This window comes from Girardinichthys multiradiatus, chromosome 6 (assembly GCF_021462225.1).
Source record: "Girardinichthys multiradiatus isolate DD_20200921_A chromosome 6, DD_fGirMul_XY1, whole genome shotgun sequence".
Lineage (NCBI taxonomy): Eukaryota > Metazoa > Chordata > Actinopteri > Cyprinodontiformes > Goodeidae > Girardinichthys > Girardinichthys multiradiatus.
In genome coordinates, this window is record NC_061799.1 from 18,983,271 (window position 1) to 19,007,948 (window position 24,678).

General features: G+C 39.3%; 1 protein-coding gene across 3 annotated transcripts in view; it reads left to right on the forward strand.

Annotated features, from left to right (window-relative positions):
* LOC124870409 (semaphorin-6B-like) overlaps window positions 1-24,678 on the forward strand; it is a 57,284-nt gene that overhangs the window by 16,799 nt on the left and 15,807 nt on the right. For all 3 annotated transcript variants that reach the window (XM_047369071.1, XM_047369073.1, XM_047369072.1), the window contains exons 2-9: window positions 4,829-4,952; window positions 6,845-6,956; window positions 18,541-18,601; window positions 18,682-18,744; window positions 20,763-20,861; window positions 20,943-21,033; window positions 21,294-21,413; window positions 22,299-22,387. In XM_047369071.1, coding sequence (XP_047225027.1) covers window positions 4,829-4,952; window positions 6,845-6,956; window positions 18,541-18,601; window positions 18,682-18,744; window positions 20,763-20,861; window positions 20,943-21,033; window positions 21,294-21,413; window positions 22,299-22,387 — 759 coding nt within the window. The remainder of the gene's footprint in view (window positions 1-4,828; window positions 4,953-6,844; window positions 6,957-18,540; window positions 18,602-18,681; window positions 18,745-20,762; window positions 20,862-20,942; window positions 21,034-21,293; window positions 21,414-22,298; window positions 22,388-24,678) is intronic.

The following is a 24,678-nucleotide window of genomic DNA, read 5'->3' on the forward strand; positions in this document are numbered from 1 at the left end:
AACTAAAGCATGACCAGGAAAATAACAAAAGGATGGCTTAAAAACTATCAATAATAATAATAATAACCCAAAAACACCCACAAATCATGACACTGAATGATCAACATCCTGGTTACAAGCAGCTGAAATAAGCTTTCTCTGTACCCTGCCTCGCTCCCTTGGATTACCCCTTAAACACCAGACTTTTGGAGGTTTTGAGGATACGTCCTCCAAGAAGGAGACCCTGAGCTCACAGTAGGGACTATATATCCCTTCAGGTCTAGAACACCGGTGTCTCTAGGGAGAGAAACATTTGTATTTCCTCTTGGACTCGTTATCTTTGTGACCCGATCTTAGATAAGGAAAGACAATGGATGAATGGAAGTTTTACATAAGTTTTTCACTTTAAACAACTCTTTAAATCTTTTCTAACAGTTACAATAAAACTTGAGTACAAAACAATATTATACGGCACAATACAACATGGCAAGGGATAATATAAGTTCTAAAGATCGAGGTGCAAACAGTGCGGTGTAAACATTCTGGTTTAGTTACAAATCTCAGGATTATTGCACAGATTTCTAAACATTATTCAGACAATATTAGCAGCCCTGATTGTAAGCCGCATTTCAACAGTTATTACTGCGCAATATAAAGACAGTCCTAAATGTAGGGTGGTGTGTGCATTGCAGCAAATAGGAGAAAGGGTTGTGTGTAAAGATGCCAGGGAGTGGCAATAGAAGAGGATGCTCTCTATTATGCTCCCGTGAAGGTTCATTAAGAGCTGATGAGCAAGTCTTGCTTTCGTCATTTGCCCTAGGAAGAAGAGCCTCGGTTTTGCTTCCTAAGGAAGAGCTTTTTTCATGAGGTCAGAAGTGTTGGGAAGTGTTGGAAGGGTGGAAGGCTGTGTAGTCCCGTGTAAGAAAAGTGAAAAGGGCTAGGATAAAAAAGCATCATTGGGGTACCCCAATGTTCAACATGGGGCTGGACTGGATTAGGTCACCCATCCTGACATGTTGTGGTCTGTTGGTCAGAAAGTCCAGAATCCATGGTGGTTATTTTTCTGTAAAAAATAAATAAATAAATAAAATATCGAAATATCATATTTAAGTCAAATGTATATATCTATTAAATTATGTTTTGGATCTGATTTTTCAGTATAATGTGGCATTTATTTATTTATTTACAGACCTTGTCACAGAGTGGAAAGGTATTAATGTGACAAAGTTCAACCAAATAAAACATGCTCCGTTTAATTATTGTCATCTTTTTTAATCCTCACAGACTAATAAAGTTTATTTGAGGTTTAGGCATCAGGTTAAGACCCCTGTTCATGAAATGGCCATAATGAATTGAGTTTGACCTGAAACCTTTGTCAGTCCTAGTCCAGGGACTCCCAGTGGAGACTAACATGAAACTAATTTCCCACCCCTCCCCTTCAGGGCTCCTCCTATGCTTCAGAGGAGGAAGAGGAGAAAGAAGAGGAGGAAGCTCATGTCAAACCTATAATCTCTAGGCTACAATTTCCTTTGAAGTGCCCCCTGAGTGTAGTCTCCGGCCCTCATCACCTCGCTGATGTCTACAAACAGCTTGTCACTCAATGTTTTGGAAATCTGTGGTGCTGGCAGCACAGGTGACTGCGCTCATGTGTGAGTGTATGCTGGCTGCATCTGCAGGCATCTGTGTGCTTCAAATAGCAGTAATCACCTTAGCAACAAACACATCTACCTGGCCCTCTATTGCAGAAAACAGTTGTGAGAGGTGTGTGTGTGTGTGTGTGAGAGAGAGAGAAAAAGAAATGCAGGAAGGAGCTTGGGTGATGCAGGTAGAGAGATGGAGGGTGACAGTAGATAAGCGGGGGTTGGGAAAATCATGGATAGTGGTTCTCAGTTTGATTTGATTGCAGCAGCATTGATACTGCCCACATCTTTTTTAACACTTCCTTTCATTTACGTTTCTTCAAACTTTAAATTTTCCAAGAATTTTCTAGCAGCTCTCTCAGCAACCCTTGATGAAATATCCTGGTGCTCTACTCTCTCTGTGCTCTGCTCATTTTTGTCTTATCTTTGCCTCTCAGCATTTCCTCTTTGCTTTTAAAGACATTTTCACATCAAAGACTCTTCTTGCTGCCACACAAGCTGTAAAACTGATGCTTACGCATTTTGAAAATGCAGAAGAAGTTCCATGTTTCAACATGTTTGAAAGGGGTGCAATTTACAAGTACATCTCAAAAGATTTGAATATTGTGAAAATGTTCAATATTTTTTGTCATTCATTTTAGAAAAGGAAACTCATAAAAAGATTCATTCCATATAGTGAAATATCTTAAATCTTTATTACTTGCAATTTTCATGATTATGGCTTTTAAATAATGAACACCAAAAATTCAGTGTCTCCGAAAATTAGAATATTACATGTTTTGTGTGATAAAGGAGTATCAGCGAGACTGTAAGGAAAGGTGTACAAGACAGTGGTGAGATCCACGATGTTGTATGACTTAGAGACAATGGCACTGAGGAATAAGCAAAGCTGGAGGTAGCAGAGATGTCTTAGGGAGTGATGAGGATGCATAGGATCAGAAATGAGTACATCAGAGGGACAACTCATGTTTAGATGTGTTAGAGATAAAGCCAGAGACGCCAGACTGAGATGGTTTGGACTTGTAAAGAGGAGTGATGGGGAGTACATCGGTAGAAGGATGTTGAGACTGGAACTGCCAGACAGGAGACCTTGGGGAAGACCAAAGAGGAGATTTATGGATACAGTGAAAGAGGACATGAGGGTGTGAGATAAGAAGATGCAGAAGATAAGAGTTAGATGGAGACAGATGACTTGCTGACGAGAACCCCACAGGGAAAAACTGCAAAAAAAGAAGATTCAGCAGGGACAGGGAAGCTAACCAGAGTTGATGGGAAGATGGAAACTGAATATGTGGTAATCCGGGAAGAAAACATGTTCAAACCTGCAAAAGACTTGAAACAATCATAAGCAAACAACCAGAGCTTGAATGGAATTGTTTCGATGAAAGCACATGTATGTGTTACAATGGCCCAGTCAAAGTCCAGACTAATATTCAATTATGAATTTGTGCCAAGAAACGATAACTGATGTTTTCCATCCAATCTGACTATTTGGCAAAGAAGAATGGACAAAAGTGTAAAGTAACAATCTGAAAGAGAAAGAAATAGCCTAATTATAATCAACGTAGTGTAAAATTTTTATACATGTTGTTAGAGGATCTCACTATATCGTTTTGCGATCACTCCACATCTTTAGACAACAATATGCCTTCAGATCATGACTACATGCAGACACAGATATTTGCTTTAGTACGGCTGGGTTTAGGTCAGCTTCCTTGCATATATAAGTTTCAAGTCTACCCCTATTCAAGTCCTAAATGAGTAATTTGAAATTTATCGAGGCCCTGTGATAGCAGCAATCTAATTTGTGTTATTTTGTTAACTTACTCCTAGGCAAATATAGACAGAATCAGCCTTGGGTTGACTTAACACAACAGTGTTGGGTTGACCCAGTCCTCACAGGGTCCCAAGTGCTGGTATCTAACTGTCAGTGGATTTGAGGTAGGGTAAACCTTGGACAGGGCACCAAAAAGACAATGACACAGGACAGACAACCATGCATGCAGAACCTCACACATAAGAGCAGTTTAGAGTAACATGCGTGTTTTGGACTGTGGAACAAAGCCGAAGGACCTGGAGAGAACCCATGCATGCAAAGGAAGAACCTACAAATGCAGAATAATCCCAGCCAAAGTATGAATGTTGAATATAGCTTGTATTAAAATAGAAGTGGACATTTATGCGCAGAGATCAGATGTAGGCATTCATCGCTTGCACATGCCTTTTCAGCTCTTCTTTAACCAACTTCTTTAAAACTACTACGCAGATAAAAGGCTGCTGTTAAGTAAATTAACTCGTATTATTTCATTTGGTGGAGGTTCAAATTGAATATAAAATCTTTGTCATTTTCACACTGTACAACAATATTTGAGGAATCATCCTTGAAACAGATGTCAAAGGCAGGTGGTTGTTGAAGACTGATGAGGCACCTTCTGGTCTCATCACTAACCCAATAAACTTTTACCCAACAGCACAACTCCAGCATTTGATTGAAAGAAAATGACCAGTCAGTTTTTTGAGTTTAAAAAAGATTATACCTCACTAACAATCCCCTGCATATTTTGCCTCTTCACAAAACATCAACCTCTCTTTTATGTCAGCATTTTTAGTCAATTTGAATGAGACATTTGACATATTGACACAATAACATTATGGTAAAATCATCTTAGATGCAATCCCTAAATGTGCTATTGAGCCTTGAATTTCAATCGGCAAAAAAATTCTAAGACATTCACGCAGATAAGTATTTAACTACCAAATAACAATAACTTTGTTCTGAACTTTTTTGAAGTAGATTCTTTCACATACATTTTGAGCATGTCTCTCTCTCACCTTTTTTCATGCTCGAGGTTTTGGACCTAATAAGCCCGCTGAGTCATCTCAGACCATTATTTGGCTGTCTAATTTTTCCATTAGTTAAATTGTTTAATGTAAAGTATCATATCTGATATACACCCCTGAAACAGACAAAAGAAGGACATTACTCCTTTCCAAATCCAGGTTTGTAACAGTCAGCTGCACATACATGCACTAATTTGCAGAGGCAAGCAGAAACTTTTTGTTCCATCCTTCTCCTGAAAAACCTAAAATGTCACTACAATGACATTGACACATTCTCACACATGCACACATGGAATAATTTGCACAGTAGCACCAAATGAAAAATGTCTTTCTCCTCTCTCTCTCTCTCTCTCTCTCTTCATTAACAGTGCATGTGTGCTGCTGCCATGGCAACAATGACTCCTCCCCTAGCGCTTCTTCTCCTGCTGCTTCAGCTGGCTGATGGCTCATTCCCAGAGGAGCCAGGTCCACTCAGCTACGTCCCTGTTGAGGGTATGTGTCCTTCCCCTCTGTATGCGTTGGGGGGGGAGTGTCTGAGTGCATGAGTGTATGTGCGGCATTGATGAATGGCTCTGTGGAGGATGTGGAAATCGGAGGTCAAGGATCAGCGCCTCGTTGAAAAGCTGGTTTAGGGCTGCCCAGGCATACAAATAAATGAATAAAATTCACTCCTTCTGTATATGGTAGCATATTAGATTCATATTTATGTTAAAGACTGAATTTTCTAATTTAAGACCCTAACCAAGAGATAGGGCAAGCAGATAAGAGATTTAAGGAAATAAAGAAATATAGAAAAAAAGTAGCAAATACTGTTGTGATAAAATTAGAACACTCTCTTTAAACTCTTTAAAAAAATTAACTGAACCTAAGCAACAACGATAATGTGTTTTCTATCTGATGAAAACGTTGTCCTCTGTTTGGGTGTCCAAATAATTCTGTTTTAGACTCATCTGTCCGAAGAACATTAGTCCAGAAGTCCCGGTCGTTGTTTTTCTTCTCACTGGTAAACTTTAGTCTGGCCTTAATATTTTTTTAGAGTGCAAAGCTTTGCTATTTGGTGATCTATGCTGATTGTACAGGCATGTAGTTTCATATCAACATTAGCAAAAGCCTGCTGTTGGTCCCTTCTTTCAGCATCTTGCAGAATGCTTTTAGGGTGAACTTGCTTGCTTGGCCAGACCTGGGCATCTTGACAATTGATTATGAGTCCTCTGTAAATCTCTTACCAGACTCATAAACTGCTAGAATCTTTTTTTGTAAAGGCCTCAGACAGATCTTTTGATCTCACCATGGTGCTCACTCTCACTTCGACAGTAATGCAGAAAACTATATCTTGGTAGCTTTAAACAAGGGACAACCTCCTTTAAAAATCTGTGTAACAATGTTTTAATCATGGGCATGCCATACTTCTGTGATTGATTTTAGTCAGTCACAAAGGTATCAGTATTAAAATGACTTTTCTCCAGTTTTTATTGTTCATTTATATTACTTTTTTTTTTATTAATATTAAATTAAACATTATAATAAATATGTATGTGTCCAAATATGTAAAAAAAATGCAGGCTGTGATAGGGTGTCCAAATTTTTCACAACTTTAGTTGGGAGAAGGCATATGTCGATGAATTTTCCTCCATCCTCTTCAATGAATGAGATAGATTTAATCTGTCGATTGAAATGGTAAATGGACTGAACTTATATAGCACTTTTCCAGTCATACAGACCGCTCAAAGCGCTTTACACTAGAGCCACATTCATCCAATTGCACTCACTAACATATTCATACACCAATAAGCAGATCAGTAGGCAACTTGAGGTTAAGTGCCTTGCCCAGGGGCACATTGACATATGGCAGGAGGAAGCTGGAATCGAACCCACAACCTTCTGATTGCAAGACAACTACTCTTCCTACTGAGCCACAGTTGCCTCAAATCAAAATCTCAGTTAACAGCTTTTTCTCCACAAAGCTTTCTTGCAGACTGAAATGTGAAGCTTGTCTGTAGTTTAGAATTTATTTAAGATGCAGACAGGAGATAACATAATTTTTTTATTTTCAGTAGAAAAGTAAATAGCTGCATTATAGGGCTGAAGGAAAGAAACACCAAGAAAGGCAAACAGGATAAAAGTGTTTAGTATGCTTTCACTTTCCTCCCAGTCTATTATCTGTTTTTGCCTTAACAAAGCCATCAAGAATGATTGAAGACACTATTAAAGTGAAGGTTAGAGAAGGTGTTTTACATGCTTCCTGTGTACTTTTAGAAACAATAGAAGCAAAAAAGGTGCTCATTCTGTCCACAGTTCTCAGGGAGTCATTGAGTCTGGCACATGTATTTTCTTTTGCTATGCATCTCACTCTCTCATTTTATATGTCTATGTAATCATACCAGTGATGAGGAGATATCCCGTGTTTCTGGGCAGAGCTCATCGTTCCGCACCGAGACAGGAGCTGCACATCCAAACTGTCCTCCAAGTCAACCGCACACTTTACATCGGAGCCAGGTAACCAACAGCAACCGCCTCCGACTGTGACGTGTTTGCCTTAATGTGTTTGCTTTCATCCCATCTGCTGTCACTCTTTAAGGGGATGTTATCATTTTATTCCAATCATGATTTATTCGCTGTTGTTCTTAAATGTCAAGTAAAAGCTGTGAATCTATTCATAACCATCTTTAAGAAATCACCTTACACTGCTACACGATTAGCTTTGGTCTACAGACAGACTCAGCTCCATTATATTAAAATGTATTTTGATTGGTGGAGAATTCCCAGCATTCTCTATTAGTTTCATCACAATTAGTATCTGTTAATGTCAAATTGTACAACAGGAGTAATTGGTGCTTTTGTTCATAAGCAACATTCAAAAGGGTCACTTATAAAAACAATCTCTTGTTTACAGGGGTTACATTATTGTGCATAAGCCAAATTAGTCAAAAATCACTGAAAACGTATAAGTGTTGCAGATTTCAAGTGGATCATGGGCTTCTGTGTTCACCCTATGTAAATATTGGATTTTAGTATTTCAAACCGTTAATGTCAAAATGTTTTAAAGTATTTATGGTCGGTGACAAAAAATAAAGCAATCACAATATAATATTCAACCCACATAAAAGTGAAAATGGGCTGAAAAATGGTGTGATTGCCCATGGATTACTCTATGGCCAATCTATATTAAGTGTCTAAATGGGGCTGATGCAAAACAACTATTAACCTATTGTGAACTCAAGCCCACTTAGTTCCCATCCAGCAAGAGCAAAATATATATGGGCTCCACAAATATACAGGTCCTTCTCAAAAAATTAGCATATTGTGATAAAGTTCATTATTTTCTATAATGTAATGATGAAAATTTAATATTCATATATTTTAGATTCATTGCACACTAACTGAAATATTTCAGGTCTTTTATTGTCTTAATACGGATGATTTTGGCATACAGCTCATGAAAACCCAAAATTCCTATCTCACAAAATTAGCATATTTCATCCGACCAATAAAAGAAAAGTGTTTTTAATACAAAAAACGTCAACCTTCAAATAATCATGTACAGTTATGCACTCAATACTTGGTCGGGAATCCTTTTGCAGAAATGACTGCTTCAATGCGGCGTGGCATGGAGGCAATCAGCCTGTGGCACTGCTGAGGTCTTATGGAGGCCTAGGATGCTTCGATAGCGGCCTTTAGCTCATCCAGAGTGTTGGGTCTTGAGTCTCTCAACGTTCTCTTCACAATATCCCACAGATTCTCTATGGGGTTCAGGTCAGGAGAGTTGGCAGGCCAATTGAGCACAGTGATACCATGGTCAGTAAACCATTTACCAGTGGTTTTGGCACTGTGAGCAGGTACCAGGTCGTGCTGAAAAATGAAATCTTCATCTCCATAAAGCTTTTCAGCAGATGGAAGCATGAAGTCCTCCAAAATCTCCTGATAGCTAGCTGCATTGACCCTGCCCTTGATAAAACACAGTGGACCAACACCAGCAGCTGACACGGCACCCCAGACCATCACTGACTGTGGGTACTTGACACTGGACTTCTGGCATTTTGGCATTTCCTTCTCCCCAGTCTTCCTCCAGACTCTGGCACCTTGATTTCCGAATGACATGCAGAATTTGCTTTCATCCGAAAAAAGTACTTTGGACCACTGAGCAACAGTCCAGTGCTGCTTCTCTGTAGCCCAGGTCTGGGGAATGCAGCACCTGTAGCCCATTTCCTGCACACGCCTGTGCACGGTGGCTCTGGATGTTTCTACTCCAGACTCAGTCCACTGCTTCCGCAGGTCCTCCAAGGTCTGGAATCGGCCCTTCTCCACAATCTTCCTCAGGGTCCGGTCACCTCTTCTCGTTGTGCAGCGTTTTCTGCCACACTTTTTCCTTCCCACAGACTTCCCACTGAGGTGCCTTGATACAGCACTCTGGGAACAGCCTATTTGTACAGAAATTTCTTTCTGTGTCTTACCCTCTTGCTTGAGGGTGTCAATAGTGGCCTTCTGGACAGCAGTCAGGTCGGCAGTCTTACCCATGATTGGGGTTTTGAGTGATGAACCAGGCTGGGAGTTTTAAAAGCCTCAGGAATCTTTTGCAGGTGTTTAGAGTTAACTCGTTGATTCAGATGATTAGGTTCATAGCTCGTTTAGAGACCCTTTTAATGATATGCTAATTTTGTGAGATAGGAATTTTGGGTTTTCATGAGCTGTATGCCAAAATCATCCGTATTAAGACAATAAAAGACCTGAAATATTTCAGTTAGTGTGCAATGAATCTAAAATATATGAATGTTAAATTTTCATCATGACATTATGGAAAATAATGAACTTTATCACAATATGCTAATTTTTTGAGAAGGACCTGTATGTTGACATGTTGGAATGTGACAACAGTATAATAACAAACTTTGATCCCAGAGGAACGAAGACATGCTGCATGCTTGTAAACTTACTAATTTGGTAAAAATCCCATGGCCTTTTGGTAATGGATTTATTTGTCAATGATGCACATTCCCTTGCAGGTTGGAGTGACTATATTCATGTAACAAACAGCTAATTCTGAGCAAGAATCACAGGTTAACATGTAATGCCTATACAGGTTCTTCTCAAAATATTAGCATATTGTGATAAAGTTAATTATTTTCCATAATGTAATGATGAAAATTTAACATTCATATATTTTAGATTCATTGCACACTAACTGAAATATTTCAGGTCTTTCATTGTCTTAATACGGATGATTTTGGCATACAGCTCATGAAAACTCAAAATTCCTATCTCACAAAATTAGCATATTTCATCTGACCAATAAAAGAAAAGTGCTTTTAATACAAAAAACGTCAACCTTCAAATAATCATGTACAGTTATGCACTCAATACTTGGTCGGGAATCCTTTTGCAGAAATGACTGATTCAATGCGGCGTGGCATGGAGGCAATCAGCCTGTGGCACTGCTGAGGTCTCAGGATGCTTCGATAGCGGCCTTTAGCTCATCCAGAGTGTTGGGTCTTGAGTCTCTCAACGTTCTCTTCACAATATCCCACAGATTCTCTATGGGGTTCAGGTCAGGAGAGTTGGCAGGCCAATTGAGCACAGTGATACCATGGTCAGTAAACCATTTACCAGTGGTTTTGGCACTGTGAGCAGGTGCCAGGTCGTGCTGAAAAATGAAATCTTCATCTCCATAAAGCTTTTCAGCAGATGGAAGCATGAAGTGCTCCAAAATCTCCTGATAGCTAGCTGCATTGACCCTGCCCTTGATAAAACACAGTGGACCAACACCAGCAGCTGACACGGCACCCCAGACCATCACTGACTGTGGGTACTTGACACTGGACTTCTGGCATTTTGGCATTTCCTTCTCCCCAGTCTTCCTCTAGACTCTGGCACCTTGATTTCCGAATGACATGCAGAATTTGCTTTCATCCGAAAAAAGTACTTTGGACCACTGAGCAACAGTCCAGTGCTGCTTCTCTGTAGCCCAGGTCAGGCGCTTCTGCCACTGTTTCTGGTTCAAAAGTGGCTTGACCTGGGGAATGCGGCACCTGTAGCCCATTTCCTGCACACGCCTGTGCACGGTGGCTCTGGATGTTTCTACTCCAGACTCAGTCCACTGCTTCCGCAGGTCCCCCAAGGTCTGGAATCAGCCCTTCTCCACAATCTTCCTCAGGGTCCGGTCACCTCTTCTCGTTGTGCAGCGTTTTCTGCCACACTTTTTCCTTCCCACAGACTTCCCACTGAGGTGCCTTGATACAGCACTCTGGGAACAGCCTATTCGTTCAGAAATTTGTTTCTGTGTGTTACCCTCTTGCTTGAGGGTGTCAATAGTGGCCTTCTGGACAGCAGTCAGGTCGGCAGTCTTACCCATGATTGGGGTTTTGAGTGATGAACCAGGCTGGGAGTTTTAAAGGCCTCAGGAATCTTTTGCAGGTGTTTAGAGTTAACTCGTTGATTCAGATGATTAGGTTCATAGCTCGTTTAGAGACCCTTTTAATGATATGCTAATTTTGTGAGATTGGAATTTTGGGTTTTCATGAGCTGTATGCCACAATCATCCGTATTAAGACAATAAAAGACCTGAAATATTTCAGTTAGTGTGCAATGAATCTAAAATATATGAATGTTAAATTTTCATCATTACATTATGGAAAATAATTAACTTTATCACAATATGCTAATATTTTGAGAAGGACCTGTATATCACGGTTTCCAGTCCAACAGGACCTGCTGCTACAGATACAGGTGAACACCAGTATTTGCATCTGCAAAACTAATTTATGATTTGTTACAGGTACACATTTCCATAACGTATGTAGTGAGTTCCACTGTATATTAAATTGCAACTGCAGGGAAAGAGAAGGTCTAAATCTTGCAATAGCTAACAATAAGTATATGAACTGCCCAGTTGAGACTTCACAGGTGAACAAGCTATAGAAAACTAACAGTGGATGTTGTTCACTTGATACTTTATACATCAACGTTTTAGAAGCGTATTATTCAGATGTCAACAGATTTTACTGGCTTAATCTACCCTATACTTCCGATTTTAGTGGAAAACAAACAGAGCAGGACTGTAAACGTTCCTGAAAATGCCTGTGAAAGGTTGAGGATATTTGCAGGTGAATCAAACCAATAAATGCCTACGAACGCTTTCTACCAATTCAGTCCTGACTTTCTCCAGAGCTGTTACGGATTTTCACATTTCACATCATGGTGTACTCTGTAGATGTGCTCAGAGCTGGAAATACTACAGCGCTGTGCCTGGGTTAAAGGCACGAACCAGATGCAAAAAGTCTCAAAAGATACAAAAAATGTAGGTTCTCCCCAAACAATATGTTACATTTTTTATTGGCTGTAGTTAATGTGTTAAAACTGCCTCACAGTAATTTAATTCTTGCCAGAATGAAAAACAAACCCAATAATAAATTGTTTTAATGCCATGCTTTCAGAATATTCAATCTGAATATTGTCAATGGGTGACTCACAATAAAAAAAACTAGCAGATGGCTGTGTGACATAAATTATATTTTGATAAATTTTTTAAAGTCAGCTACATTAATTTCATTCAAGTATATTTGAAAGTCGGCTGCAGCTAAAAAACCCCCAGAAAATACAGCGATGCTTACTCCCCAGTCACCTCATTAGGAAAATCATTGTGATCGCTTTTTAAAGCAAATACTGATGAGACAATTATGTGGCAGAAACTTTCGGTTTACACATAAATCTTCCATTCAGCTTGGTCCGTCTTATGGTGTAATCTTTTATTTACTTTAAAATAGAATTTTCATTCTGAAATTTCTCAATTGTATAAGCAAACTAAAATGTTAAACATTCAGGCTTTTTTTTACCAGTCGTTGCTCTTACTGAATAAGATGTTCAGGTTTGTTATAGTGCTGTGGAAAAGAATATGCTCCCCTTTACAGATTTCTTCATTTTGCTTTTTGTCACACTTACATGTTTCAGATCTTTAAACAAATTAGACAAAGATAACCTGAGTAAATACAAGAAGCAGTTTTTAAGTTTTATGTTTTCAAATGATTTCCTTTATGAAGGGGATAAAGCAAGCCACACCAACCGAGGCCTATGTGAAATAGTAATTACCGCCTCTTGTTAACTCATTAATAAACTCTGATTACCCACATTTTTCAATTGTGTGTGTAAGTGTAGTTTCAACCCTGCAAAACAAATCTACATGCAGGTACAAATACAGTAACCCGGAAACTTGATTTTCTGGAAAACAACTCACTCACAGTACCTAGGCCAGATCACTTCCAGACCTGTAGAATTAATAAATTACTTAAATATAAACCAACGGGATGTAGGATAAAAGCAAGACATCATGTCTTGATCTAGAGAACAGCTGAGAGACAAAGTCATCAACATCAATCGGCCTGAAAAGGGTAAGAAAGCCACTTCTAATGCCCAGAGACTTCCTCCAGCTCTTCTTGGGGGAGCTCAAGCCGTTCCCAAGCCAGCCAGGTCCCTCCAGCGTGTCCTGGGCCATCTCCTGAACCTCCTTCTGGTGGGACATCTCTGAAACACCTCCAGAGGGAGGCATCCAGGGGGCATTCTGAACAAATGCCCAAGATACCTCAGCTGACTCGTCTCGATGTGGAGGAGCAGTGGCTATACTCCTCTAGCCCCTCCTGGATGGCCAAACTTTTCACCCTATCTCTAAGGGAGTGCCCGGCCACCCTGCGAGGAAGCTCATTTCAGCTGCTTGTATCCTATGGAAGCAAATCGTTACCATATTTCAAATGAAAAAGCATTTTCAGAAATGTTTTTTTCATTTTAAGAATGTGGCTGCATTGTTTGACTCATAAATGAAATTAGTAATCAGTCATCCTATTTGCATTTTAATTTTCTTCTTCAAGACTGCTCATTCTTTCACTTAATTAAAATGAAAAAGAAAAAGACATTTGAGATTTATTTTTCAAAATGTACCCCAGCAAATAGATACCAAAATTCAATTTGAAATGGAAAATTTGAAAATGGAAAAGCATTTCCAGAAATACTTTTTCATTTTAAGAATGTGGCTGCATTATTTGACCCATAAATAAAATTAGTAATCAATCATCCTATTTGCATTTGCATTTTCTTCTTCACGACTGCACATTTTATGCCATAATCAAAAAGAAAACAAAGCAGACATTGTTTGTTTTTTTTCGTGGTCTGCCCGCAAAGTACTGCCCAGAACTCGAAAAAAAAAAGCATTCCGAGCGGCGGCGCAGCAGAGTGACGTCAGCAGCCGCTCTTCCTCGGCTCCCGCTGACCAAGCTACCCATCTTGTTCGGTAGGGGGCGCTGTGCACGTCTGCATTGCATTACATTGCAAACGTGCCGAGAAACTGGTTGAATTGCAGCAGGGCCGAGCTCAATTTGTGGCAGTGGCAGGCAGAACTGGTAGTTCCGATGGCAGCCTTATGGCCTGGGACATCCAGCGTGTTTTTAAGCAATTATTTATATTTTTCTGTGAGCGACAATTCAGAATAGCCACTCGTGCTCTATAATAAACCGGCTGTTTGTGCAATAAATCTTCGTCATCCTTTCAACACGTCACACATAGTGCTATTTACAGGTCCTTCTCAAAATATTAGCATATTGTGATAAAGTTAATTATTTTCCATAATGTAATGATGAAAATTTAACATTCATATATTTTAGATTCATTGCACACTAACTGAAATATTTCAGGTCTTTTATTGTCTTAATATGGATGATTTTGGCATACAGCTCATGAAAACCCAAAATTTCTATCTCACAAAATTAGCATATTTCATCCGACCAATAAAAGAAAAGTGTTTTTAATACAAAAAACGTCAACCTTCAAATAATCATGTACAGTTATGCACTCAATACTTGGTCGGGAATCCTTTTGCAGAAATGACTGCTTCAATGCGGCGTGGCATGGAGGCAATCAGCCTGTGGCACTGCTGAGGTCTTATGGAGGCCCAGGATGCTTCGATAGCGGCCTTTAGCTCATCCAGAGTGTTGGGTCTTGAGTCTCTCAACGTTCTCTTCACTTTATCCCACAGATTCTCTATGGGGTTCAGGTCAGGAGATTTGGCGGCCAATTGAGCACAGTGATACCATGGTCAGTAAACCATTTACCAGTGGTTTTGGCACTGTGAGCAGGTGCCAGGTCGTGCTAAAACATGAAATCTTCATCTCCATAAAGCTTTTCAGCAGATGGAAGCATGAAGTGCTCCAAAATCTCCTGATAGCTAGCTGCATTGACCCTGCCCTTGATAAAACACAGTGGACCAACACCAGCAGCTGACACGGCACCTCGGACCATCACTGACTGTGGGTACTTGACACTGGACTTCTAGCATTTTGGCATTTCCTTCTCCCCAGTCTTCCTCCAGACTCTGGCACCTTGATTTCCGAGTGACATGCAGAATTTGCTTTCATCCGAAAACAGTACTTTGGACCACTGAGCAACAGTCCAGTGCTGCTTCTCTGTAGCCCAGGTCAGGCGCTTCTGCCACTGTTTCTGGTTCAAAAGTGGCTTGACCTGGGGAATGCGGCACCTGTAGCCCATTTCCTGCACACGCCTGTGCACGGTGGCTCTGGATGTTTCTACTCCAGACTCAGTCCACTGCTTCTGCAGGTCCCCCAAGGTCTGGAATCGGCCCTTCTCCACAATCTTCCTCAGGGTCGGGTCACCTCTTCTCATTGTGCAGCGTTTTCTGCCACACTTTTTCCTTCCCACAGACTTCCCACTGAGATGCCTTGATACAGCACTCTGGGAACAGCCTATTCGTTCAGAAATTTCTTTCTGTGTCTTACCCTCTTGCTTGAGGGTGTCAATAGTGGCCTTCTGGACAGCAGTCAGGTCGGCAGTCTTACCCATGATTGGGGTTTTGAGTGATGAACCAGGCTGGGAGTTTTAAAGGCCTCAGAAATCTTTTGCAGGTGTTTAGAGTTAACTCGTTGATTCAGATGATTAGGTTCATAGCTCGTTTAGAGACCCTTTTAATGATATGCTAATTTTGTGAGATAGGAATTTTGGGTATTCATGAGCTGTATGCCAAAATCATCTGTATTAAGACAATAAAAGACCTGAAATATTTCATTTGGTGTGCAATGAATCTAAAATATATGAATGTTAAATTTTCATCATGACATTATGGAAAATAACTAACTTTATCACAATATGCTAATATTTTGAGAAGGACCTGTATTTTCCATGTCAAGTAAATACAATCACCTTATGTTATGGGTCTAAAGCTGTTTATTAAATAATAATCAATAATGAAATCATTATGTAAAGGTAAGAGGCTATAACAACAATCACATCCTGTTTGCCGATAATCAGCATCAGCTTCCACAAAAACAGCGGCAACGGCATTGACAAGCTTTTACTATGGAAGCAAATCGTTACCATATTTCAAATGAAAAAGCATTTCCAGAAATGCTTTTTCATTTTGAGAATGTGGTTGCATTATTTGAGCCATAAATAAAATTAGTAATCAATCATCCTATTTGCATTTGCATTTTCTTCTTCACAACTGCACATTTTATGCCATAATCAAAAAGAAAACAAAGCAGACATTGCTTTTTCGTTTTTGTGGTCTGTCCGCAAAGTACTGCCCAGAACTCGAAAACGAAAAAGCATTCCGAGCGGCGGGCGCAGCAGAGTGACGTCAGCAGGCGCTCTTCCTCAGCTCCCTGCTGACCGAGCTACCCATCTTGTTCGGTAGGGGGCGCTGTGCACGTCAGCATTGCATTGCATTGCAAATTGATTGAATTGCAGCAGGGCCGAGCTCAATTTGTGGCAGTGACAGGCAGAACTGGTAATTTCGGTGGCAGGCTGTGGCATCCTCGTGGCAGCCTTATGGCCTGGGACATCAAGCGTGTTTTTTAGCATTTATTTATATTTTTCTGTGAGTGACGATTCAGAATAGCCGCTCGTGCTCTATAATAAACCGGCTGTTTGTGCAATAAATCTTCGTTATCCTTTCAACACGTCACACATACACATAGTGCTATTTATTTTCCATGTCAAGTAAATACAATCACCTTATGTTATGGGTCTAAAGCTGTTTATTAAATAATAATCAATAATGACATCATTATTTAAAGGTAACAGGCTATAACATCAATGACATCCCGTTTGCCGATAATCAGCATTGGCATCACTTCCAGTGGCAGCTCCACAGACACTATTAACAATAATGACAACCCATTTGCCGATAATCAGCATCAGCTTCCACAAAAACAGCGGCAACTGCATTGGCAAGCTTTTACGGCTGGTTTGGCACCTTCTGGCATCCTCGCGGAATCCCCTGCCACCCTGCGGCAGGCTGTGGCAATTCCGGTGGCAGCAGCCTGCCACCGGAACTGCCAGTTCTGCCTGCCACTGCCACAAATTAAGCTCGGCCCTGCTGCAATTGAATACATTTTTCGGCACGTTTGCAATGTAATGCAATGCAGACATGCACAGCGCCTCCTACCGAACAAGATGGGTAGCTCGGTCAGCAGGGACCTGAGGAAGAGCGGCTGCTGACGTCACTCTGCTGCGCCCGCAGTTCGGAATGCTTTTTTTTTCGAGTTCTGGGCAGTACTTTGCGGGCAGACCACGAAAACGAAAAAGCAATGTCTGCTTTGTTTTCTTTTTGATTATGGCATAAAATGTGCAGTCATGAAGAAGACAATGCAAATGCAAATAGAATGATTGATTACTAAATTTATTTATGGGTCAAATAATGCAGCCACATTCTTAAAATGAAAAAGCATTTCTGAAAATGCTTTTTCATTTGAAATATGGTAACGATTTGCTTCCATATTTTACGGCTGGTCTGGCAATGTATTGCAATGCAGACGTGCACAGCGTCCCCTACCGAACAAGATGGGTAGCTCGGTCAGCGGGAGCTGAGGAAGAGTGGCTGCTGACGTCACTCTTCTGCACCCGCAGCTCGGAATGCTTTTTCGTTTTCGAGTTCTGGGCAGTACTTTACGGGCAGACCACGAAAACAAAAAAACAATGTCTGCTTTGTTTTCTTTTTCATTATGGCATAAAATGTGCAGTCGTGAAGAAGAAAATGCAAATGCAAATAAGATGATTGATTACTAATTTTATTTATGGGTCAAATAATGCAGCCACATTCTTAAAATGAAAAAGTATTTCTGGAAATGCTTTTTCATTTTCAAATTTTACATTTCAAATTGAATTTTGGTATCTATTTGCTGGGGTACATTTTAAAAAATAAATCTCAAATGTATTTTTCTTTTTCATTTTAATTAAGTGAAAGAATGAGCAGTCTTGAAGAAGAAAATTAAAATGTAAATAGGATTATAGATTACTAATTTCATTTATGAGTCAAACAATGCAGCCACATTCTTAAAATGAAAAATCATTTCTGAAAATGCTTTTTCATTTGAAATATGGTAACGATTTGCTTCCATAGTATTTACTCAGGTCATCTATATCTATTTCTATATATACAGTACTGTGCAAAAGGTTTAGGCAGGTGTGAAAAAATGCTGTAAACAAATAATGCTTTCAGAGACGTAAATGTTGATTGTTTATTTTTATCAGTTTACAAAATGCTATGTGAGCGAACCCAAAGTCATCACAAACTATCTTCAGTGTAAAGAAGAACAAGACTTACTGGAAGTGATGGTATGGCCCCACAGAGCCCTGATCTCAACATCATTGAGTGTGTCTGGGATTACATGAAGAGACAAAAGGATGTGAGAAAGTCTACATCCACAGAAGATCTGTGGTTAGTTCTCCAAGATGTTTGAAACAACCTACCAGCCGAGTTCCTTCAAAAACTGTATGCAAGTGGACCTAGAAGAATTGATGCTGTTTTGAAGGCAAAGGATGGTCACACCAAATACTGATTTGATTTAGATATCTCTTTTGTTCATTCACTGCATTTTGTTGATTGATGAAAATAAATGATTAACACTTCCATGTCTGAAAGCATTCTTTGTTTGCAGCATTTTGTCACGCCTGCCTAAAACTTTTGCACAGTACTGTACATTTTTTGGTTATATGAAACATTTAAGAGTGGCAAAACAGCAAAAACAGGAAAAATCTGTAACAAGGCAAATACTTTTTCACTGTATGTGAGCAATTTGTTGTTTTGCAGAGATGACTTGTACAGAGTGGAGCTGGACAACCTGGCAGGCGAAGAGATGTTTTACAGCAAGGTATCAATGTTTTAAAAAATAAAATTTGACATAATTATACAAATATACAGTTAAATCTACATGTGATTTATGTATTTCAGAAAAGGACGTGGGAGTCCAACAAGAATGACATTCGGGTGTGTCGGATGAAGGGCAAACATGAGGTAAAGCGCTCAAACAGCAACAGCAGCTGTTTCACAAACATTCTTCTCTTTAGACTGCCCCTGCATATGAGGCTTAACACAAATTTGATTTTGTTGATAAAGAAGCAGTAAATCATCCAGTCAAGCTGGTGCAGGGAAACATTACGAGAGCTGACAGAAGCTTGAAAGGCATTTGTTTTGCATACATTGATTTTCTCACTATTTCAAATGGCATCGATAGCTTTTAAAAAGACACGAACAAACAAAGTTGCATTGCTTAACAAAAAAAGTTTCTGGATGCAGCTGGCCCACTGGCAAAACTCAGTCCTGGCTTAGCTTGTGTAAGAATATTTATCATGCAGAGGAAATTGTATTGAGCAAACTGAGAAGAGTTAAGTGACGCAGCCTCAGGGAGGAAGCTGTAATTGAAAACAGGTGGGGAAGGGAGGCATAGGTAACGATGGGATGTGTGTGGGTGGAGAAAAAATAAAAACCAGGGAAATAAACAGATAAAGAGGAGAGGGCAGCCACTGGACTGTGAAAGCGCAGATCAAAAGACGAGACAGTGTAGGAGTGAAGAAAAGCAGAATTAAAGCTGTGATAAAACAGGAACAAAGACATGAGGCAAAGACTGGTTAAAATGGAGAGGCGACATAGGTGTGATGCCAAAAACAGAAAAGAGACCTATGCTGCTTTAAAACATTTAACTTTGATTAGGTAAAACTGGAAAGATAAACTGAAATACTTTCAAACACAACTGTCAGTCATTGGAGTAGATTTAGTGCTGAAGGACGTAGTAGACTAGTAAAGTAACAAACAGGCCTTTAACATCTTTAAATAGTTTTTATTATCCCACTTTCAGTCAATACATTACATTTCATCACTGCTGGAAGTTAACTTGACTTTCACCCATGATATAAACCTGTAACATTTTATTGTACTACAACTGACGTTTTTAAAGAAATACCCTAACATTTTAATGATTGCAGCTGATAACGTTTTGTGCAACATTCATTTAAAAAGACTGATTGTTTTCATACCTTCCCTGTAATTATATATTACAAATCAGTTTCTTCTTGCTGCAGCATGCCAAAATAAAAGAGAATGTCATTATAATTAGTAGTTGGGGTCTGCTGGATTCGTATATATTGTTTAAAAACATCCTCTTTACCTTAATGTCCATGTCCAATGCAAACAACGTTTTCCCTCTTGTGAACTTAGAAAACATCTGTAAGTTGCAAAAAAGGACTTAGTAGACACCTCAGAGAAATGAGAGGTAGGTTAGCATTGAGCGTATCACAGGTGAAGACTGGACTATAAATGCACAGAAAACTAATCGTTAACAGGTTAACAGAGTAAGCTCAGAGAAATGAATGGAAAGTAAAACAAGACAAGATGTACAAAATTAGATGAAGAACAAGATTAGGTTAGTGTTAGTATAACGTTATTAGCCACTAGGGAGCTGTGAAGGCAAAGATGGAGCTGCGTTGAACATTTATGGTGCTGCACTTATTAAAAAGATAACGGTGCTGAACTTACTAAAGCATTTTAAGGCATGAAAGTATAGTTTACATTTAAAAGTTCTGACCATGTAATTCTGATTAACACAAATTAGAGATCTGATAAGTGCTCTGAGAAGAAACCTAATTTGCTGATTTTCTGATGAACAAAGCTAAAACTGTATTAAAGAGATATATTGCTCATACCTACAGAGGAACATTTAATCGGTTTTTGATTTCCTGTCTTTGGATGTTCTTCTGAAATAGTCCAACAGATGGACTGAAGAGATAACAGCATCAAGAAGTCGAAGGTTCACTGACAGTGTTTTTAAGCTTTAATCTGCAGCCTTTACTTTGAGGACGATAGTATAGTCAAAGCCCCATTGTTCTCTAGATAAAGTGCAGTTGAGGGTTTTGTTTCACCTTAGGGCTGTTATCACATTTCTTCCTCTGATTCCTAGCCATTCATAATCCTCCTTTTCACATCCCCCTGTACTTTCTTTCCTTCTTCTGATCTTCTCTTTTTCTTCTTTCCTGCAGGGAGAGTGTCGCAATTTCATCAAGGTCTTGCTCAGCGAGCCCGATGGCCTGTTTGTATGTGGAACAAACGCCTTCAACCCTCTGTGTGCCAACTACACTGTTAGTATTCATCTATCTGCCTGTAAGAGAATCTCTTTATCTCCCAGTTGTGTCATCTTTATTGTCCTGCTCCTATTGTAGCGAGACACTCTAGAAATGGCAGGAGAACCAGTGAGTGGGATGGCCCGGTGTCCATATGATCCCCGACACGCTAATGTGGCGTTATTTGCAGGTAGGATGTTGACTTTGCACTTTAAACGCAAAGAATCCATTTTTTTAGCAGACGTTGGAGTTAGTTGTCAGCTCCAGACTCCCAAACGTCTGCACCCTTAGGTTTACCTTTACAAATGATTTATAGCCAGACCTCCTTCTGCATTGCTTGTTTGGTTTTAATCTTTCTGACCTTTTGCTATCTCTCCATCTGTATCTCCCCGCTCTTCTCCCTAATCTCCCCCCATCGTCTGTCTCTCTCTTTCATTCCCTCTCTTTCAGATGGTAGCCTTTTTACCGGCACTGTGACAGATTTTCTGGCCATCGACGCAGTGATCTATCGTAGCCTCGGCGACAGCCCAGCTCTCCGCACAGTGAAGCACGACTCTAAATGGTTCAGAGGTACTTTTAGAAACAGGCACATTCAAAGTCACCCTTCAGGACCAAGACACTTTCAGCAGACAATCAGCAAGCAAATAATTAAAACCACCCTCACTATCTTTTGTGCTAAAAGAGAATTTAACCAATGTTACTTGTAGAAAGGCTGGCCTTTTTTTTTTTTTTATGTTAGCTTTGATGTACTTTGATTGCCGCTCTGAAGATCACTTCAAAATGCCCTAGTAGAACTACAGCTGTGGTCAAATAAAACTTCCTATTTGCTCAGATGAAAGCCCAGGAGTTTCAAAACCTTAGAAACTTCTAGCTTTGCAAGGTTGTTATGGTCAAGTTATTTATACAGAATTCTAACATAGAAGGCACCTGTTAGGGCTCATTATGAATGGGTGTGAAAAAAAATGCTTCATTTAAGTTGACTATCCCAGTTTATAAATTTAGAAAGCTTTGAAGTTGCTTAATGCCATCACATACTACTGTGGAGGTCTTACATTTTGATATATGATACATTTAGATAATAAGAATGTTTTAACAGAACCAGACATTATTATTAGGCCTCCCTTTAATGGGGTTTTTATAATAGGAATGCGCCCAGACAGAGTGATTTATTGAGGTTAGGCCAGAGTCCCCACAGATTCAAAGTCTTAACTAGTCTGGGACTGAACAGGGAAGCCTGAAGCAAAAACACAAGCTTGAGCAAGTCAGAGCAGTGGGAGATGAATAAAAGATAATGATAACATGCGCCCTGTTGTACATAAGAATTGATTAAACAGGACATGAATGTTTAATTAGCCAGTGTGGTGGACAGCAGTTTTTTGTGTTGATGAGGCTGTTATTACAGAACTATGTGAGGGACTGTTTTGCTTCATGTTGTTCTCACTTTTTTTTATTCAGAGCCCTACTTTGTAAGTGCCATGGAGTGGGGTCCTCATATTTATTTCTTCTTCAGAGAGATGGCGATGGAGTTTCATCATCTAGAGAAGGTTCTTTCCTCTTTTACATTACCTCCTTTACTTTTTGCTGCTCTGTGAGGTTCTGTAAATTTATTGCCATTAATAGTTTTCTTACCTTAGTAGAAAGATGCAATTTTGTAGTGAGTTGGAGGGAAAGTAATCCTCAGAAATCCTCATAATTTTTGCCAGACAAAGGCTCCATATCTGTTGGTTATACCAAATTCAAACAACTCAAAATACAAATGTTTATACTGGGATGTCCAAATTATTTATTTTTCTCCTATACTGGTTTATGTCCTTCAGGAAATGGCTAATACCGTCTTAGTCCGATACTTCAGTTACATTCACAATTGTAATGAAGGTGCCGTGTTTATACTTTAAAAATGCCGGTCATTTCACAGTGCAGGAAAACAATATAGGACATTTCGCTGTTACCTACCGTAGCAATCAAAGGACAATAATTTAGTGAATTGTGAAGCTAATATTAGCACCAACTCTGTTGTTAGCATAAAGTTTTAGCTACTAAATTTTAGCAAATGATAGCATACAAGCCATGGTTAGCGTAGATAGACTTATGTTAGATAACATCCTAGGGTCAGCCAACAGGCTCATGCTGCCAGCAAATTACCTAGCATGCACATTATACTAAAGTTTGCATGTTTGCAAATGTTAGCATTTTCCGAATAATATTGCTTTTTTTATGGTTTAATAACTAGAAATGTCACTTCCTAATTCCTAATGGTCTTAATTGGTCAAAGTGGATATATTTTGGGCCTGACATGACAACAAAACCTTTATTACAAGTGGCGGGGGATATGCACCAGCGGTGGGCACCGTAAAAATTTCTTAATGAATTTCTTGATTTTGTTCCCTGTTGTTGATGTTTTAGTTGCTACTGTTTTTGCGATTCTTCTTCCTTTTCTTGCTTTTCTTGACAGTGAGTCAGCAACAGATAATTTTTTCCAGCTAGTTTCTACAGGTTATTCTTAATAAAGTGCTCCAATATGGGTTAACTCAGTTAAGATAGACACTATAAAGTCCTAATGACACATCACACAAAACATGAAGAGCTTTCTGATTTGTTTCTAAACATATATCTGATTTCACACATACAGCTACGGTCAATGAACGTACCTTTTGCTCCTGCAGTTGTTACATGGCGCCGTTTGCTTTATTACTAGGTTAGTGATGTTTACTCTCTGTTATGATGTGAACCACTGATAACTTCGCTTGTAACATATTTTAAAGTGGTCCCAGTTAATTGCTTGCGGACAAAAATTGCAATAGAAAAGGATCTCCTGCTGCATAAACATAACTCTTTGCCATAAAAGTTAATGACTGGTGTTTCAGCTTCTTCCTACATGGACATTTGTGTGGGAAGCAGCCTGCGAATGAGTTGTGCTCCTGATCAGAAACGGGACAAGCTAAACACAAGAAAACAAAGCAAGTTCTAAGTCTTCTTGGCACTATCGAATCTGAGTTTCTGTAGGCCCTCTGAATCTTTTCAAACAATAATGGATGTGTTGTAACTTATGGGACATAAAAATGTCAGACATGTACTGATTATCAAAATTGGGGTTTTATTATCATTACAATGTTGTGTGCTGTATATCATTGGTAAACATTGTATAACCAAGAATTTATAAACAAGTTGGTATCAGGTTTTCGCTGTAGGTAAACTCCAGTGCCATTAGCTTGAAGGTAATGCAATTTTTGCATTCTATTTAACATTTTTAGTGGTTTGAATTGTTGAAATGCTGGTAAATACATAACTGCTGATAGTAGTTATATCAATGAGCCCAACATGTAATATGCATATAATATGGAAATTCTTCTGGTTTCCCCCTCTTAGTTGAAACACTTTGAAGTTAGATTCAATGTTATTTCCAGAACTGATTTTCAGTTTCCAAAATACAGGTCCTTCTCAAAATATTAGCATATTGTGATAAAGTTCATTATTTTCCATAATGTCATGATGAAAATTTAACATTCATATATTTTAGATTCATTGCACACTAACTGAAATATTTCAGGTCTTTTATTGTCTTAATACGGATGATTGTGGCATACAGCTCATGAAAACCCAAAATTCCTATCTCACAAAATTAGCATATTTCATCCGACCAATAAAAGAAAAGTGTTTTTAATACAAAAAACTTCAACCTTCAAATAATCATGTACAGTTATGCACTCAATACTTGGTCGAGAATCCTTTTGCAGAAATGACTGCTTCAATGCGGCGTGGCATGGAGGCAATCAGCCTGTGGCACTGCTGAGGTCTTATGGAGGCCCAGGATGCTTCGATAGCGGCCTTTAGCTCA